The sequence below is a fragment of the Megalopta genalis genome, chromosome 7, assembly GCF_051020955.1.
Source record: "Megalopta genalis isolate 19385.01 chromosome 7, iyMegGena1_principal, whole genome shotgun sequence".
Taxonomy (NCBI): Eukaryota; Metazoa; Arthropoda; class Insecta; order Hymenoptera; family Halictidae; genus Megalopta; species Megalopta genalis.
In genome coordinates, this window is record NC_135019.1 from 3,181,165 (window position 1) to 3,202,825 (window position 21,661).

Consider the following 21,661-nt stretch of genomic DNA (forward strand, 5'->3'; position numbering starts at 1 on the left):
TGGTAGACTTGGCATAATTAATTTATATCTTTGAATTGACTGGTATGCCAACCTTTAATTTTCTCGAAACCACGAAAAGAAGACTTGCACCACTTTCAAATTAAACGGTCCAATATATTATAATAAAAAATTGCTAAAAATTTGTATGAACATATTCTCGTTATTTGTATGAGGCACTGTAAAATAGCTATTTGCAATAGTCCTTGAACCCAGTGATAACCCTTTGCAGTCGAAGCTGTTTGAATTCGAAATCCAGAACATGATTTCTGATCTACAGAATTTCTATTTTATATAATTTATTGCGATTTATACGTGTGAAATTGAGCCTGTTGGCAAGTACAATGCAATTTTACCAGTTTTTAAAAAATATAAACGAGTCAAATGCTCTTAGAATGATTTTGAAAAATAGTGTACCAATTTTTAGTGGCGCCTCAAAGTCGCCACTCGAGTGTGTGTGCAAAGGGTTAACCCTTTCCACTCGGAGCTATTTGAATTCGAAATCCAGAACATGATTTCTGATCTACAGAATCTCTATTTTATATAATTTATTGCGACTTATACGTGTGAAATTGAGCCTGTTGCCAAGTACAATGCAATTTTACCAGTTTTTAAAAAATATAAACGAGTCAAATGCTCTTAGAATGATTTTGAAAAATAGTGTACCAATTTTTAGTGGCGCCTCAAAGTCGCCACTCGAGTGTGTGTGCAAAGGGTTAACCCTTTCCACTCGGAGCTATTTGCATTCGAAATCCAGAACATGATTTCTGATCTACAGAATTTCTATTTTATATAATTCATTGCGATTTATATATACCTGTGAAATTGAGCCTGTTGGCAAGTACAATGCAATTTTACCAGTTTTTAAAAAATATAAACGAGTCAAATGCTCTTAAAATGATTTTGAAATATAGTATGCCAATTTTTAGTAGCGCCTCAAAGTCTCCACTCGTGTGTGCAAAGGGTTAACCCTTTCCACTCGAGTGGTAGTCACCACTAAGACAACTCTGAGGCACCACCAAAATTGTTAATTCATATTCCAAGATAATTTTCACATTAACAAAGTTCAGATTTAGTAGTACAATATTAGTACAATATTTTTATTAGTACAATATTTTATTTTATCAGTACAATATAGTACAATATTTCATCGCAACACTCAATTTCATACGCACAAAACGCACTTAATCCTGTAAAATAGAAACACCGTAAGTCAGGAAAATTACTTTAGATGTACGGTTAAAACCGCTTCGGGTGCAAAGGGTTAATAAGTTCTGAACGACGACACCGCGGAAGCAATCCCGGCCCGAAATCCGCGAAATGCCGACGTTTCTCGTTCGAATCGCGGCAGAGAACCGCGCGAGAAAAGAGTAGTGCTCGCGCGCCGTCGGGAAGAACGTTTCCGAAATAGTCGTCGCGGTGAAAAGGCGAGCAGGAAATTAGAAAGTGATCTAACCAGAAAATTCGTGGTCGGCGTGTGGTCGACGTTCGCCCCTGACGTTTCTTCTAAACGGCGCGCGACGACTCGCGCGCTGCGAGAGTTCAACCGGCGCTCTCGCTTCCGGTACGCTGCCGTTCCGCGGCTCGCGAACGTGACGTCGCTACTTAGAATTTGTATCATAGCCGGGGACACGGTTTAAAATTCAAAAGCGATGGAATTGAGGGGAACACGCGGAACCAGCGGCCGAGGAGCCCAGGGAGGAGAGAGGATCCTCCAGTCTCTGTGCGACAACGAGGGCGACGCCGCTCTCCCAGGGAACCGCCGCTCTCAAAGGGACCTCGTTTTCAAAAACTTCCGCCGATGCCTTGGGAACTTCGTTCGTCCGCGCCTCGCGTTCTCCTCAATTTCGAAATGAAATGTCGCCGCAACGAAATTATGGCTGTATTTTACCCGGCCATTCAACGACCGTGATCCACGTTGCTAATTAATTTCGCTGAAGATAGCGCGGGGTGCCGTTAAGAGCTGTCATTGCGCTCGGATTCCATTAGAGTAATTATTTGGACTGTTGATCTTTAGATGAAAATGCGACGTCGCTTTTAATAATACGTACGGGAATTCTATTGGTCCCGTTGATTTGGTAGGCGATTTTGTTATGTAAATTTTGCCAATATTTGTCAGCTGTTTGCTGCAGAATATGAAGTCGTATGTGCTTTTTTTTTAGTTCGTTAATCCTTGATCGGTGATAGTTGGGGAAAATTAATTGAAAGTAAATTGCATCGATAATAGTTGAGGAATATTAATTGAAGCTAAATTGCATCGATAATGGTTGTCAAAGTTAATTGAAACTACATTGCATCGATAATAGTTGTCAAAGTTAATTGAAATAAAATTGCATCGGTAATAGTGGACCGAAATTAATTGAGACTAAATTGCATCGATAATAGTTGAGGAAAATTAATTGAAACTAAATTTCAACGATAATGGTTGTCAAGGTTAATTGAAACTAGATTGCATCGATAATAGTTGTTAAAGTTAATTGAAACTAAATTGCATCGACAATAGTTAACGATAGTCAATTGGAACTAAACTGTATCGATAATAATTGCCAAAGTTAATTGAAACAAAATTGCATCAACAATAGTTACCAAAGTTAATTGAAACTAAATTGCATCGGAAATAGTTGACGAAAATTAATTGAAACTAAATTCATCGATAATAGTTGTCAAAGTTAATTGAAGCCACATTGCATCGATAATAGTTGTCAAAGTCAATTGAAATAAAATTGCATCGGTAATAGTGGAGCGAAATTAATTGAAACTAAATTGCATCGACAATAGTTAACGATAGTCAATTGAAACTAAACTGTATCGATAATAATTGCCAAAGTTAATTGAAACAAAATTGCATCAACAATAGTTACCAAAGTTAATTGAAACTAAATTGCATCGATAATAGTTGAGGAATATTAATTGAAGCTAAATTCATCGATAATAGTTGTCAAAGTTAATTGAAGCCACATTGCATCGATAATAGTTGTCAAAGTCAATTGAAATAAAATTGCATCGGTAATAGTGGAGCGAAATTAATTGAAACTAAATTGCATCGATAATAGTTGAGAAAAATTAATTAAAACTAAATTGCAACGATAATAGTTGTCAAGGTTAATTGAAACTAAATTGCATCGATGATAGTTGCCAAAGGTAATTGAAACTAAATTGCATCGACAATAATTGACGAAAATCAATTGAAACTAAATTGCATCGATAATAGTTAACGAAAATTAGTTGAAATTAAACTGCATCAATAATAGTTGACGAATATTAATTGAAACAAAACTGCATCGACAATAGTTAACGAGAATCAATTGGAACAAAATTGCATCGACAATAGTCGACGAAAATTAATCGAAGCAAAATCACAAATAATTCGAACTATTGTTTACAATCATGGAATTCACGCTAATGTTACCGTATAAAATTACATCATCTACAAAAAATAAATTTCCCATATTGTTCCAAATATCCTACACCTCGACATACACTTTCCAACAGAACAAACACATCAGACTCTGCCGTCCAGAGAAATAGCCTCGCGCAGAATCCAGCCGTACCTAAAAGGTTAAAAGAATCCGTCGGTCGACCCCAACTTTTCTTCCATCTTCCATCTTCCCCAAACGCTTCCTACAAGGAATGCAAGTATTTTTAATTGTTCTTCGTGTGCATCGCAGGAGCTGCGGCGGCGGAGTATCGCGGCAGCAACGCCGTTGCCGGAGGAAGCCGTGCAAGGGTCGGCCATGGAGCTCGAAGTACAAAGTCTGCAATCCGGAGGTGAGTCGCAAAGCGTAGCCGTCACGTTCTCATTACTTCGCGATCTAACAGCCGCTTACGTTCCCCCCCGAAAGGAGGAACGTTTACCCCCCGTCCGCTTCGTCTCCGTTATCGTCGCCGTTCGACTCGAATTGCCTCTCGCGCGTAACTGCCCTCGCATTTATTAGTTACAACGTTTAGCGCCGGCGACGATCGCAAAGAAGAAAGCTCGCTCGCAGCTTTCTCGCCGAGACGAGACGAGATTTAATTATTCCAGTCGGCCAGCAGGCCCCGCGCCGCCCTCCCAGCCCCTCCGAGAGCCGCCCTATACGTTTCTTTCCAGCATCGTTTTTCGCTCGCCCGAGCGAGCTCAAAGTACATTGTATCGCCGTAAAATTAACATCCGCGAGTGCTCGCGAGCATCGGCGCGTCCCGTTTGGCGGCCCACCAACCGGCCAACTCGGCCATATTCCGCCTGCCTGCGAGATGTAAAAATGCTCGCCGCGTTTTGCATAATCGATAAATTCGCTCCAGTTTATCGGGGAACGTCGTCTCCGTCGGCAAGGGGTTGGTTGGGGACAGAGTGCGCGAAAACGCGCGGTATCCCGTCGTTGCCGGAAAAGAATTCAGCTTCCGGAAGAGTTCGTTTCCATAGAGCTGCGACAACTTGTCACGAACGCGATTATTTCGCGGATTCGTTTAGTGCCGGAGTTCGGGGAGATGTTGTTCCGGTGATGGGTTAAACGCGATGATGACTCGACGGGTGTAAATTTGATTCGGTACGCTATCGAATGAATGGACAATCGAGGGAGAATTTTTGTCTGGATACAAATTTATCCGAATAAAAATGTACCTAGACGAAAATTTGTCCAAATAAAAATTTGTCCCAATGAGATTTTTCTGCTCGAATAAGAATTTATTCGTACGAGGAGTTATACAGAAAATAATATTAATTTGATTAAAAATGGTAGAATATGAAGCGTTTCTTTTTCTTTCGTTGATCGATTTTTATTTCTTCCGTTTATATCTTCTTAAATTTAACTGTTGCATCGGAAAGTTCGTTACTTTTGAGTAGATTGTAGTATAATATTGTAAGTACTTGGAATTGACCAAGTTATTTACTTAATTTGCTACTAATTTATGTAATAATATATTCCAATAAAATTGCGCAGTAAAAAAATCGCTGTCAACAATTGTTCGCATTATTGTTCGAATAGAATTTTACAATCTCTATTCGAATGATTTATTCGAACCTGAACGTTCTTCGTTTATACTAAATCGACACGAAAGAAACGAAAATTCTGTGCGATTAATATAACATAATAAGTGTAATATAATAATATATATGTGTATGTAATCCTAGTATATGTAATATATATGTATTATGTAATGTAATATAATATGTTACAATATAATGTAATACAATATAATATATTACAATATAATGTAATATAATATAATATAATGTAATATAATACAATACAATATATTACAATATAAGGTAATACAATATAATATATTACAATATAATGTAATATAACGTAATATAGTACAACATAATATAATAAAATTTGATATATTACAATATAATGTAATACAATATAATATATTACAATATAATGTAATATAATATAATATAATGTAATATAATACAATATAATGTAATACAATATAATATAATATAATATATTACAATACAATATAATACAATATAATATATTACAATATAATGAAATATAATATAATATAATATATTACAATATAATGTAATATAATATAATATGATATAGTACAATATAATATATTACAAAACAATATAGTGCAATAACAATAAATTAATAATTTAATATCCACACGTTTATTAAAACCTCCAATCACCGTATCTGCTTAAAAAAACGTGCCGCAACGACTCGATACTCATCCCAGAACATTTCGATGGACGGGCAAACTCGTCGACGCAGAACGACTACGACCAGCTCTAACACGTTTCAATTACCAAAAAGAAAAGGTATCGAAAAAGTTGCGGGAAGCGAGAGGAGAAGATCGAGAGACGCGGACTGCGACGCAGCACTTTTTAAACACTTCGACGTTCCCGGGATAAATTTGCCGTATGAATTCTATCAGATATTTTTCGGCCATTTTTCACGGGGGGTCGTTCCGTGGGAAAGGTCGCAGGATAGCAAGCAACCCCGGGGGGTGGTAACCGACGGCTGGGTGGTGCACGCGGAGAGCCCGTGGCAGACGAAGCGAATCGGGGACGGCCATCGCGCGCGGAATACAGCTTCAAAAGTTGCCGGTTAAACGTCGGAGTTTAACTTCGTTTCGTTGTTTGTCGCGCGAGCCGCAAATTTCCTCCAGTTACTCAAACCCCGATGCCGCGTTATAATCACGCGGATGTACGCGTTGCCAGTTTACCCGGGCTGGCTGGAAGACAGACAGACAGACACAGACACAGACACAGATACAGAGGAACGAGAAGAGAGGCTGTTTGCTCGTGCTGCTGGTTTGTTCTGTTTCTCTTCGTGCGACAACTTGCCAGAGCGGTACGCATTCGTTCGCGATAAAGGATAGCGAGGAACGCGCGCGCGCGCGCGCGAGCAATGCACACGGATGCACGATGCACTCGGTTCTGTCTCGCGTTCGCCGGCTCCTATAGACCGCTGCCTCCTTGCCGGCGCAGAGGAGAATAGAATTATATCGATAAGGACGATGCTTTCGCTGGAATAATTGAATTTAGGCCAGCCGAGGAGTTTGCTGGTGGCCGCCCGGTGCCCGCGTCCCGGAACGCGATAGACGGGTTTCTTTCTGATCGATACGGGACTGGATAACGAGATTCGGCGATAAGAAAGAATTCGGAGGGAATGTTAGGCTGTGTTTAGCGGGCCGCGACGAAATATGTTCGCTAAGTTGATCGGGGGGCTAACGAAATTGTCCCGTTTCGTTTCGTCACGTTCGTGCACTGTGTTTTCTGGTAGAGTTTGGAATGAATTCTTGATGATTTAAGTTTTAAATTTTTAAACTTACAGTGATATATCTTATTTATTCAATTAAATTCTATTGGGGTTAACCCTAATCACCTTTTAAGACTAATTTTCAAATTTACAGTAATATCTTCTAGATGGTTTAAGTTCAATACGAAATTATTAAAGCTCATGATTTTATGATGTTTTAAAAGTAATTTTTAAATTCATAGTGATATTCTATTTATTCGATTAAATTATATTGGGGTTAGCTTTAATCAGCTTTGTGAATTTAATGATTTTTATTGCTAGCACAAATAAAATTAATTCTAATCGCTTTAATTTCAATACAGAATTATTAAACTTCACAATTTTATGATCTTTTAAAACTAATTTTCAAATTCACAGTAATATCTTCTAGATGATTTAAGTTCAATACGAAATTATTAAACCTCATGATTTTATGATGTTTTAAAAGTAATTTTTAAATTCATAGTGATATTCTATTTATTCGATTAAATTCTATTGGGGTTAGCTCTACTCCACTTTGTGAATTTAATGATTTTTATTGCTAGCACAAATAAAATTAATTCTGGTCGCTTTAATTTCAATATAGGATTATTAAACCGCACAATTTTATGATCTTTTAAAAGTAATTTTTAAATTTACAGTAATATCCTATTTATTCAATTAAATTCCATTGGTGTTAGCTCTAATCATCTTTGTGAATTTAATGATTTTTACTAATACCGCAAATAAAATTAATTCTAACGCCTTTAACTCCAGTACAAAATGATTAATCCTCACAATTTTATAACCTTAAAACTAATTTTCAAATTCATACTAATATCTTTGTCTTATCCATAAGGTTGAAATGTATAATTCTCGATTATATGCTTGTAAGTATTGATAAAATTTTTAATTTTATGAATAACGATAAATCAATGGCAATACTCAACGGCAGAAATAAATATAGAAAAAGAGGAAGAGAGAGAGAGAGAGAGAAAGAATGAGGAATAATAAATAAATGAATAATAAAATTGTAAATGAATTTGTTTGTTCGACCGGACGAACATATATATATATATATATATATATATATATATATATATATATATATATATATATATATATAAGAATCTCTTAATTTGAAATACCTTAAAAAGGATTAAAAAGAAAATATCTTAATGTCTTAATAAGTAATACAGAGAGTAATTTCTCCCTAATTCGCGTTCAGGTTGCGCACAAAAATGGACAATTTGGGAACAGGAGATACAGTTATTAACAATAATTTTTATAGTTCTATAGTCAATAACTATAGTTCAACTAGCTTTTATAGTTGTTGAATAATCGTATCTCCTCTTCCGAAATTGTCCATTTTCGTTTCCAACCCGAGAGTATGTAATTTCTCTCAATTAGGGAGAAATTACTGCACTTGCATTTCGAATATCGCACAGTACAAAGGTCAACCAATAGGTCAGTAATCTTTTAAAGGCAGTAGCCGTGCGTACGCTTATATTATCAACAATGAATATTAACAATCCATTCGCCAATAATAAATCCATACCGCGTAATCCTCGCTACTTAAGAGCTAAGAAATCATGGGAAATCGAGGCGCCTAAATCTCAAATGTACAAAGGTCAACTAATAGGTCAGTAATCTTTCAAAGGCATCAGCCGCGCGTACGCTTATATTATCAACAATAAATATTAACAATCCATTCGCCAATAATAAATCCATACCGAGTAATCCTCGCTACTTAAGAGCTAAGAAATCATTGGAAATCAGGGCGCCTAAATCTCTAATGTAAAAAGGTCAACCAATGGGTCAGTAATCTTGAAAACACAGCAGCCGTGCGTACTCTTATATTATCAACAATAAATATTAACAACCCATTCGCCAATAATAAATCCATACCGCATAACCCTCGCTACTTAAGAGCTAAGAAATCATGGGAAATCGAGGCGCCTATATATATATATATATATATATATATATATATATATATATATATATATATAGAGAGAGAGAGAGAGAGAGAGAGATAAATATATAAATATATATATATATATTGAGATATATAAATCTCAAATATCTAACCCTTCTCTTCCGGAGAACCAAAACGGTGTATATCCATCAGCCCGTCGCGCACCTGCTACGCTGAAAGAACAACGCGGCCCCGGCCTGGCGAATTAATTATTCCCGCGTTATCGCCGGAATACCGACGGTCAGAAATTACGCGTATTATCAATTCAAATTCGACGCGCGACGGTCAGCTGCGGCTGTCACGTATGACCGTGTTACTGGCTGCTGCGAGTGCATCGAACACGCGCGGCGCCCCTGCAGCAGAGAGCGAGCCGTATAGCGCCCGGGGGATGCGCCGATGCAGGCGACCCGACCCATATTCCGAATCTGGGCCGAGTTTCGTCCCATTCGCCCCCCTCCCCCTCGCTGCGCTCGCAGACGGACACGTGGGCCGGGGCCACCCCCATTGATACCTGCCAACTCGATATTCCTCGGCGAATTTACCCTCGGCATTTTTGAAAGGCTCCGAACGGAATGGAGAGCGCCAGACGAGCGGCGGCCATTGTCTTCGTTCTAGCCGGCGCGCTATCACTGTCCGCGGCGCGTGGTGCGGCTCGATTTCCTAAGGAACAAAAAAAATATATATATGTATGTATATGTATATGTATATAGGAACCGGCAGAGGACCGGCCGACGACGAGACCGCAGAAAAGTTGCGCGCCGCTGCGGATCGTGAATTCGCGGCTGAAAATCGATGCAACCAGCGGCGGCCTTTTGTTCGCCCGCTTAGGCATCCCCCTTAGTTTAGGTACACGCGCCTCGTTCTATCCGCCCCGCGACGTTCTCGCCTTTCACCCGACGAATTTCGTGACCATCCGATGACTGACCGCTCGTTAATTTTACAACGGAGCGTCGGTTCTTTCGTGTTTTCAACGTGTTTGCTCCTCGGAAAGAGAATTCTTTTTAAGATGAACTTTTCCTTCGGGGGAGGTTTCTATTCTGTTGATCTTTCTGGGGTTCCGGGGTTCTTCGAGGGATTTTGTCGAGGAAATCAGTTTATTTGGCAGATGCAATTTTTATGGATTTTAGGAAAGGAACGATGTTTTCGTAGTTGTTTGGTGGAAAACGAGGGAGCATTGAAAGTGAGAAGAAATAAATTTTATAAATGTTATTATGGTCAGCGGTTGTATGTTAATGCTAGAATTACGGAGCACGGAAAACAGCTGTTTTATATTAGTTTTTGAAAGGGACAAGGAGACGTTTATTCTGAACTTTAACAAGTGTTATTGCAACATTTGTCATAATTGACGTATAAATTGAATATATTTATTATTGTATTATTTTATTATTGTATTATTTTATTATTGTATTATTTTATTATTTTATTATTTTATTACTTTATTATTTTATTATTTTATTATTTTATTATTTTATTATTTTATTATTTTATTATTTTATTATTCTATTATTTTATTATTTTATTATTTTATTATTTTATTATTTTATTATTTTATTATTTTATTACTTTATTATTTTATTATTTTATTATATACTATATTTATTATTTTATTTAATTGAATATAGTTATTACTCACAAATGTATCTTTGCGATATGAATAATCGTAAATATTAATCGTATTTGTCGTAAATTAAAAGAATTAGTGACCCGCCATTTTGTCGGATTTCGTAAATCCAACGTTAAAGACGCGAAACGTGCAACAAGCGTGCAAGTTTCGCGATTAACCCTTTGCACTCGAGTGGCGACTTCGAGGCCCCACTGAAATTGTTATATCACGTTCCAAGATAACTTTTAAGAAATCCATATTAAAAGTTCTAATAATTGTTATACGAGTCACAAAACTCAATTTCACATGCACAAAGTGCACTTTGTTATACTTGAAAAGCATATACTATAGGTCAGAAAAAAATTATTTTACATTTACAGTTAAAATGGCTTCGAGTGCAAATGGTTAACTTTCACCATGTTCGATCGTTTGTCCACCGTTTGCCGGAGGATCTCATCTCGCCCCCTCGTCTCACGAATATTGCCGAACGAAGGGGAGACGCTGCGCTTACCTCGCTGCAGCATTACGCAACGGGTATTATCGCTATCAATGGTTGATCGGTCGCTTCGAATGCACGTCACGATTCGTTTCGAATGCTCGAAAGTAATTTCTGTATTCCCAATCAGTCACGTAACAATTTGTACCGCGAGCACTTCGGCCGCCGCGCGCCGGTCTGCGGGGCGGACACTCGGGCATGAAAATTCAAGACGCTCCTTTATCAAACGGCACGGTACACATAAACTGTATACATAATTCCCCATCGATGCTCGTCCACGAACTCGACGATTCCCGCCGACTTTGCTTATTGTCGGCCTCGCGAAAAAGCATAACAAAATGGTTTCCGATCGATGCAGCGCGCCTCCGAGTAAACTGAGCGGACTGTATGCAAATTCTTGTTTTCGCGAGCCGCGTTGTTAACGTGGCCGTAACGCTTGTTACGTTGAAATACACTTCGGACTGGTCCGCGAACCGGTAAGAACTCTTTTGTATTTTATACAACGACGCGGAACGAACGGAGATACGAATTTATTTTCGATGCCGCCGAAGCGACCGTTTCGCCTACTAAATAATAATAAAATATTTCGCCAGTTAAATAATTAAGATAGAACTCTTGCGCGCACACAAGTGCGATACTTACGATTTAAAAGACGATCTTTTTGTGAAAGTTCCGGAGAACAATGCTTTCTTAAAGGAAGAAGAAATATTGATGAACGTGGCATTGAGAGAAATCATAGCGCAACGATTGTAACAAAGATGCAAATCGATGCAAAATTATTATATGTATAATAATATTATATAATTATAATGTTATAAAATTATATAATTAATATAATTATAATATAATAAAATATTATATAATATAATATTATACCATATTAATATTATATAATATAATATTATACCAATTAATATTATATAATATAATATTATACCAATTAATATTATATAATATAATATACCAATTAATATTATATAATATAATATTATAACATATTAATATTATATGATATAATATTATACCATATTAATATTATATAATATAATATTATACCATATTAATATTTTATAATGATATTATTATACCATATTAATATTTTATTTTTATTGGTATACAATTAAAAAATTTTCGATTTCGTGTGATTATATTTTGCAAGCTATCATATACATTCCACGTAGACAAGTTTTAAATGAAAAACATCAAAAACACAACTTACAGAATTGAATAATTAACAAAATAAATATGACAACGATCGAAGTTCAAATGCAAATTGTCTCGCTATAAAACAGTGTCGGTCAACCAATCAATTTCTTCAAATCGCAGCGTAATCTAGCGCATCTTTCCGGTCTTTTATCAGCAACTCTAACATTAACTGCCCCCGAAACCGACTATCATTGGATTCAGTTTTGCAAGCTCTATCACTGTCCCAAATCTCGTCGAAAGACGAACGTTAACCCTGCGGACTTCCACTTGTCAGTTGAATGTCATATACAAATTTATGGTAATTCTAGGAAATGGCAGGTTCCCAAGATCATTTCAAGCAACTTTTTCCTTAGCGAAAATGCAATCCGCGGCTTCGTTTACGAGTTATTAACGAAAAACGTGGACCAATCGAAGAACGAGTGCGGCCGGCGCTCCACTCATGCGGCCAATGCCGCGTCGCGTCGGCCTTATGACGCAGCGGCAGTGGTCGCGAGGGCGGGGTGTCAGCCATACACGATCTCTCATTGGTCACTGTTTTCCGTCAATAACTCGTAAACGAAGCGGCGGATCGCATTTTCGCAAAGGAAAAAGTTGCTTCAAATCACCCGAGGAATCCCGCATTTCCCAAAAATACCATAATTTTCAGAATATAATATTCATTCTTCATAATACTTATTCTGGGTCACTGAGACATCGTTCTCGAATTACGTCAAACTCGAAAATCGTCCGAAAACGTTCAATTTCAGAATTAAACGCTCCTATCAGCCAGTTTGTCGGCGCGCGTGACCGGTCGAGGGTCAAAATCGTTTACGATCGCATCTCGCCGATTTTCCGCGGCAATCTCCCCCATTTCTTACAGAGAAGACGGAAGGGGGGGAGAAGAGGGGAGAGGGGGCAGCAAGTCGAGGCAATACAGAGTATAAAATTGCATCCGGAATTTGCGCGGGTCGCGTAAGAACGGCCCTCTTTGGTCCCAGGTGAGAACGGTTCCGTCGTCGACGTGACATTTCGCCCGGGGTGCCGACGGCGGGGCGAGGCGAGGCGAGGCGAGGCGTCGCGACGCGACGCGGCACGGCGTCGCGACGCTCTCCTCCGTGGAGGACTGGCTGCGCCAGACGTTCGTAAATGCGCCGGCAACAAAGCTGTCGATAGGTTCCGCTCACAAAGGCGACGTCGATCTCGACCCGGCCCCTCTTTTTCCCGGCTACGGCGGCCGCATACGTAACGGCCGCGTAATATCTTTCACTTAACCGGCTCCGAAGCCGGCTTTATTGGGACTTTGTTGCGCGGCCCGGCTCGCTTTCCACACGCTTACCGCTTCGACGGCCGCGGCCTGTAAACGTGCTGTCCATTACGCTGAATCCGAGCCCCGGAGAAATAAATCGGACTCCTCGGGAATTCTGGCCGCGGAACTCTCTTCCTTCCTTCCTTCCTTCATTCCTTCATTCCTCCCTTCCTTCCTCCCTTGGTACTCACTGCCGCGTCGCGTTGCAGCGCGTCGCTCGCTCTGCAACGTGAAACGCGAAAATCCGAACTCCGGGGATCGATCGGCAACCGTGCAATCAAAATCGGCGGAAGACGGAGCTCCGCTTTCGCTCGTCACTGCCCGATAGTCTCTGCGTCGGACGCTTTGCGGGCCGGCCGGCCCGACGGACTTCATGTGGTCCCGACGCGATGATTGCGACCGGCTGAACGGCCAGATTCGAGCCTTTGTGCGCCTCTGAAACTGCACCGCCAAGAGGTGCTCGCGGTTTTTCAACTTGCGGGGCAACATCTCTCTCTCTCTCTCTCTCTCTCGCTCTCTCTCTCGCTCCCTCTTTCTCTCGCTCCCTCTCTCTCTCTCTCTCGCTCCCTTTCTCTCCCGCTCCCTCTCTCTCTCACTCCCTCTCTCTCTCGCTCCCTCTCTCTCTCGCTTCCTCTCTTTCGCTCTCTCTCGCTCCCTCTCTTTCGCTCTCTCTCACTCTCTCTCTTTCTCGCTCCCTCTCTCTCGCTCTCTCTCTTTCTCGCTCCCTTTCTCGCTCTCTCGCTCCCTCTCTTTCGCTCCCTCTCTCTCCCTCTCCCTCTCTCTTTCGCTCCCACTCTCTCTCGCTCCCTCTCTCTCGCTCCCTCTCTCTCTCTTTCTTGCTCCCTCTCTTTCGCTCCCTCTCTCTCCCGCTCCCTCTCTCTCGCTCCCTCTCTCTCTCTCGCTCCCTCTCTCTCTCTCTCTTTCCCTCTCTCTCTCTCAGCTTTCCCCTGCTATGATCTAACGCAGGTTCAACAACGTGGCTCGTAACACCGTCCAAACCGGACTCGGGGTCCGTGCTGACCCAAGCACGAATTTCGTTACTTAGAGTTTGAATACACTGGGTGTCCTGTTTCGGATGAGATTGTGAAATGTCTCGTGGACTCGTGGTTTAAAAAGAATAAACTGATGCGTGTCCTTTTTTTATTTAGTTTAGTATTTTTTATTTAGTATTTCGAGTGGGGAGTCGAACGGCAGTAAATTCTCCCCAATTGTCCCTTAGCTTGTGAAAAATCGTATCTCCTTTTTCCAAGTTGTTCAATTTTGTTTGTGAAATTTAGAAGAATTAGTAGAGAAGAATTCGGAAGAATTTAAAGAAGATCTTACGTTCTCCTTAATTCGTTGAAATTATTAAAATGTGAAACACACTTTTAATAAATTTCTATTTCTTATATATACTGTACAGTAATAGAAGAGCCTTGCAGTTCGTTTGATAATTCGGTAACCGTAAAAAACGAGCCACAAGGCTCGAGCAATCGTATCTCCTCTTCCAAAATTGTCCATTTTTGTGGGCGATCTGAGTGTCAATTAGAGAGACATTACTTACTGTAATATCGTCGCACTGTAAAGAAATACATTTAACTTTGGAAAGAGTGCGAACATCGCAGGAAATAATAAAGTCTAACGATAGTCAAGAGCACTGCATTCGGAGGAGGGGGGGGGGGGGGTGGATAGAATTACAGATCTCGAATTGGATATCCCAGGACAGTCTCGGTTGATCCTGAAGGAAATGCAGTAGAATTCCAGTAACCTGATAGCCAATCATTCGACACACTCGACTGTAGTCCGACGCGAGTAGTCCCTAGCATAACTGAAGCGTAAAATTGGTATCCGAAAGGTCGACACCGCCAATGAGCGAAAGCGAAGTTAGGCTTCGCGTCGAGCCCGGATAGAAACACAATTAGTATCGTACGGTACTGTGTTTTAGGTTTTAGGGAAACCGAACTCTCGCATGGGTCGGTTGAAACGTGGCTTATCGACCCTGATATACTTGTCTAATCAGGAATGTGTTGCAGGAACGAAAATCTTGCATTTAATCAAATGAATTAAAATAAAATAAAATAAAATTCAACATTTGAACGACTAATCTTCCAAAGAACAATTTTTTCCCTGCCATTAAGGGGTTCGATAAGTTAAAACCTTTTATTTAAACCATTTGGTTGATTAAAACCATGGTTTTATTAAAACCATTTATATTCTTGAACGCTTATAATCTGCTGATTTAACCCTTTCATGGGCACAATATGGATTTTCAAAAAGATTGGAATATTCGCTTACCATAATTTTATCGTACAGCAATAAAGCTGTTATTCGGTTTCCTGTTATTTTTAACTTTTTACCCCTCACAATTAGGGGTGGGGGGACCTACATATTTTTGGCACAAATGTAATATAATGTAATGTAATTCAATGTGATTTAATGTGATTTAATGTGACTTAATGTGATTTAACGTGATTTAATGTGATTTAATGTGACTTAATGTGATTTAACGTGATTTAATATGATTTAATGTGACTTAATGTGATTTAACGTGATTTAACGTGATTTAATGTGACTTAATGTGATTTAACGTGATTTAATATGATTTAATGTGACTTAATGTGATTTAACGTGATTTAATGTGATTTAATGTGACTTAATGTGATTTAACGCGATTTAATGTGATTTAATATGACTTAATGTGATTTAATGTGATTTAATGTGATTTAACGTGATTTAATATGATTTAATGTGACTTAATGTGATTTAACGTGATTTAATGTGATTTAATGTGACTTAATGTGATTTAATGTGATTTAATGTGACTTAATGTGATTTAACGTGATTTAATATGATTTAATGTGACTTAATGTGATTTAACGTGATTTAATGTGATTTAATGTGACTTAATGTGATTTAACGCGATTTAATGTGATTTAATGTGACTTAATGTGATTTAACGTGATTTAATGTGATTTAATGTGACTTAATGTGATTTAACGTGATTTAATGTGATTTAATGTGACTTAATGTGATTTAACATGATTTAATGTGATTTAATGTGATTTAATGTGACTTAATGTGATTTAACGTGATTTAATATGATTTAATGTGACTTAATGTGATTTAACGTGATTTAATGCGATTTAATGTGATTTAACGTGATTTAATGTAATTCCATGTAATTCAATGTAATTCAACATAATTCAATGTAATTCGACATAATTCGATGTAATTCGATGTAATTCAATGTAATGTAATGTAATTTAATGTGATTCAATGTAATTCAATGTAATTCAACGTAATTTAACGTACTTCAACATAGTTCAACGTAATTCAACGTAATTCAACGTAATTTAATAATTTGAAAGAAACCGTGCCGTTCTCCCCGGAAAAGTAAATTTCGCGGGAATGTTGAAATTTCAAGCAGGATCCAGAGCCGGTGAATTACCGGGTGAAATTTTACGCGTGAGATTCTTGTTCTTTTTAATTCCCGCGCATAAAAATCTGCATGAACATTCGCTGTCTACTTACCGGCGCACGCGAACTCGTGAAAGGTACGTATAGCCCGTCCAAAGGGAAGCCCGGAGAGTGTGCTGGAACTTCTGAACGAGAGAACGCAGGGACGTATATAGACGGGAGAGGGAGAAGTAAATATGGACGCGGGTGTGTAGTCAAAAAGAAAGTTGAGCCGCAGTCGATTTCAATAAAATCCTCGGGCTAATGCAACTTTTATGCGAACGGCGGAGTTTAGTGCGATCTCGTTGAAACCGTGAAAGGCGAGCCCCGTGAGCGTAGCCAAAAAAAAGGAAGGAACCGGCGAAAAAAAAAGAAAGAACGGGCCTCTCGGAACGGGGAAAGAATTTCCGCGACGCTATGAAGCATTTTGACTTTCCCGAGCGAAGACGTCGAGATTTAATGGGTTCTCGATGTTTCAGCCACTCGGATGGGCGCCTACGGGCCGTGCAGCACCTTTCCGTCGCGCGCGCGCGGACCACGCTGTGTCTAACGAAATTCATTTACCGCAGTGCACCCGTTGATCGTGCCACAAATTAGGTTTTCACGCCATTTACACCCTCGACCGGGCGCGCGAGAAAACGCCGATGCAAATGCGGCGTCGTCGCGCGGCCTTTTGAAAAAAACCTGGCTTGATAATTGCTCGGCCGCGGCCGGCGGCGTCTTTGGCTCTTGTTCGGGAGAGCCCCTCGGTGAATGGAAATGGAAGGGAAACGGAAACGGAGGCTTCGTATGTTTTTATAATTTCTTGCGCTGCCGTTGATATATACGTTCGCATTGTGTTGCACGAAATAAACGAGACTCGCGCTTTTAAAACCGTTCCCTCGGCGAAGCTACTCGAGAACGTGTTATCTACGCGTGCCAAAATTGTCAAGTGACGAATGGAATAAATAATGAAGATGCTACTAATTAACTTGTCTCGATGATGAATTTGGTCAGCGAACAGTACGTATGTTTGTGCATTTTTAGACATGGTTATGCGCGTGTACATTTTTTAATATATACTTGAAAGTATATATGTACTAAATATATAGACTTTCTCTTTTCATTTGAAGACAATAGTAAACACAAATGTAATGAAATACTTTTTTATATATATGTAGGTATAATAATATAAAAATATTTGTGCTATTTGTATGTACTGGTTTATATGTTTATTGGTTTAAAACATACTAAGTTTATGTATATTTAATGTACAAATATACAGTATACCAATATACAAATAAATATACAAATATACACAATATATACAATATATATAATACATACAATATACAAATATACAATATACAAATATACAATATATAAATATACAATATACAAATATACAATATACAAATATACAATATATAAATATACAATATACAAATATACAATATACAAATATAGAAATAAATATACAAATATACAAATAAATATACAAATATACAAATATACAAATATACAAATAAATATACAAATATACAATATACAAATATACAAATAAATATACAAATATACAAATAAATATACAAATATACAAATAAATATACAAATATAGAAATAAATATACAAATATACAAATAAATATACAAATATACAAATAAATATACAAATACACAAATAAATATACGAATATACAATTAATACACAAATATACAAATAAATATATAAATATACAATTGAATACACAAATATACAATTAAATACACAAATATACAAATAAAGATATAAATATACAATTAAATACACAAATATACAATTAAATACACAAACATACAAATAAATATACAAGTATATATTAAATACACCTAAATTTCGTACGAACCTACAAACGCATAAATTAACACATACAAATAGCACAAATTTGTCAATACATACTAAACTCGCCGCACGTATTCTTTCATTGAAAACACTGCCCCCAAAAATCCGTGCGAAGCGAACAACCGTGGAATTTTCTCATCCGCTCGTAAGCCTACTCGTAACGTAAGCCCGGTGTTCCGAGATGTCATCGCAATATCCATCGACGGCAGGTGAACGGTTTCCGATTTATTCGACGTTCCATCTTCGGGGCCGTCAAAATCGCCAGGAAGAACGGACGGAACGGGACCGTTCCCGAAAGCCCCCATAAAAAGTATTCTTCCCATACAGATTCTCTTGTACAGATAGAAAAGTCGTGGCGCCAGTCGTTTAGGCGACGAGGTCGAATCGACCGACGTGGACACGAGCTCGTTCTCGTCTGATTTGTCGGACTCATGATTATCTCGTTTACGCGACGAAAGGGGGGACGACGCCTCGCTGCGACACCATATTGGATTGGATGCGACGCCATAAAAAGCACGAAGAAGCGGCGACCACTTGCGCGGCCTACGGATCATTGTCCATCAAACCGAATGAAAGAACGAAAGCCCCGAATGAATCCGCGTCGTCGGACGTTTCGACGTCGGTGAGACGTGACGAAACTTCCGATCGCCAGCTTCTCCGATCGAACTCGTTGCGAACAATCTGTTTGCACTATTAACCCTTTATGGTTCTGCGTCGGCTACAGTCTTTTTCAATTCACTTTTGCGCTAGTAATCGGTTGTTTCGCGTTGATCCGCGTTGTACAATATTTACGAGATTATTAACCCTTTATTATTATATATAACCCTTATATAATATTATTATATAATATTATTATATAATTATTATTATATAATATTATTATATAATTATTATTATATAATAATATATTACAATATAATATTATTATATAATTATTATTATTATATAATATTATTATATACTAATATATTATAATATATTACTATTAATTATTATTATATATTATTAACCCTTGCACTCTGAAGCCGCTTTAACTGTAAATTTAGGATGGCTTTTCTGACTTATAGCGCTTCCATTTTATGCGGCAAAGGGACGCCGAGAAAATTGGTCGAAGAAATAATTGAAAACGCGGTGAACGTATCGCCGAAAAGAAACTGTAATCCTCTTTTTAAAATATTCAAGACACAGTTTCGTAAAACTAGGCTTGAAATAAGTTAAAGAAATTGTAAGAATTTCCTATCGGTTTCTTAAATTTATTTCAGTTTCTGTAAGCGTCCAAATGCTTTTTGCTGTACACCTTGAGCTTGCTGAACACTGTTCGGTATTCCCATAATAATTTTAAATTTAAATTGAAATAATATATGCGGTCATTTTAAGTGAAGTGTTTCTTCGAAATTGCCAACTTGATCTTTATAAACCCGTCCGGATCTTTAGAAGCGTAATCAGTGAAAGATGTTCGTCGCACTAAATTTCGCTTCGTAGATTAACAAAGTTTTCACCGGATCTCGAAACAGTCCCCGTCGACGGACCGAATACAGTAATTTCTCTTGGAAATGCCAAATCTCGGGATGCCATGAATTTCCCAATGCTTACGCCTATGTAGTTTGTTGCGTGTGATGCGGCACGTGACCTCCGGTTGCCTCTGAATTGCCTTCGAATCATGTCTCGTGGCCTCCGAATTGCCTTCACATCGGTTACGTAGCCTCCGAATTGCCTTCGATTCGTGGCACGTGGCCCTCGAATTTCCTTCGAATCGTGGTATGCGGCCTCCGAATTGCCTTTAATTGTGTCACATGGTCTCTGAATTGCCTTCGAATCGTGGCACGTGGTATCCGAATTGCCTTCGAATCGTGCCACGTGGCCTCTAAATTGCCTTTAAATCGTGTCACGTGGCCCCCGAATTGCCTTCATACCGGTCACGTGGCCTCCGAATTGCCTTCACATCGTGTCACATGGCCTCCGAATTGCCGAAATCAATTGCCCGAATTTACCTAGTATTCTCAGATCTGCCGGTTTCAATTCCGATCTCCGAACCATTTCTGGCAGAGAAATTACAATAATCATCGGCGCAAACTAAAAATCGTAGACGGCAGAATTATCCCGCGCATCCGTTTCGCGTAACAGCCTAATATCGGCAGGAATTCCAATGTATAACGAACGGCAAGATTAGGCGAGCGGGCCTATAGAGAGTTCGCGACGGGGGATCGGAAGGAAACGAAAATACGAAGAGGGTAACGGGCAACCTGAGCGCGTTGCGGAGACAGGAAATCGTGAAACGAGGGATGGAAGATGGGGAGATATAGAGGGCGGAGGCGCGAATAGAAGGGTCTCCGGGTAACCCGCGAACGTAAATCCCTTCCGGCTGGATTTTAACGTGGAATTTATCGTCTCGCTGGTAAATTATTGTCCGTCACGTGTTCCCGGAGGACGGCTCGGGCCGGGAGAGAGAGAGAGAGAGAGAGAGAGAGAACCCGATCGAATCCCTGCAACCCTATTAATATTTCGCCGGGCTAACGTGTCTTGGATTGCTTTATAAATACCCGGCGCCAACCGTTCGGAAGGTTTTCATAAATTTTCCAATCTCGCGGCCGCCACCGGGCTCACGTAATCCCTCCTTTCACCATAATCCTTCTCTTGGTTTAGTATTAACCGCGGCTGGCTAGTGCTCCCCGAGCCGAATTTACATTCGAGGACTGATGAGTCCGCTGAAACGATCGCCGGATCGTGTTCCACGCATTAAATATATTTTCTTACCTATCCCGCGCGCGTCCTCCACTCCCCCCTCCGCCGCTCCTAGCGCTCTAATCCACTCGCTGTCTCTCCCTTTTGCTATATCTATTTTTCTCTCCTGCTCTCTGTTCCTATTTCTCTCTCTCGTTTTCTCTCTCTCTCTCTTCCTATTTCTCTCTCTTGCTCTCTCCCGCTCTGTCTCTACCTATTTCTCTCTCACACGCTCTCTTTACCAAATTTTCTCTCTCGCTCACTTTCTTCCTATTTCTCTCTCTCGCTCACTCTCTTCCTATTTGTCTCACTCTAGCTTTCTCTCTCGCGCTCTCTTTACCAATTTCTCTCTCTCGCTCTCTCT

The 21,661-nt window shown here is 39.2% G+C and overlaps 1 protein-coding gene across 2 annotated transcripts in view; it reads left to right on the plus strand.

Moving 5' to 3' along the window:
* nolo (ADAMTS-like no long nerve cord) overlaps positions 1-21,661 on the plus strand; it is a 628,447-nt gene that overhangs the window by 428,682 nt on the left and 178,104 nt on the right. For both annotated transcript variants that reach the window (XM_076523533.1, XM_076523534.1), the window contains exon 5: positions 3,666-3,765. In XM_076523533.1, coding sequence (XP_076379648.1) covers positions 3,666-3,765 — 100 coding nt within the window. The remainder of the gene's footprint in view (positions 1-3,665; positions 3,766-21,661) is intronic.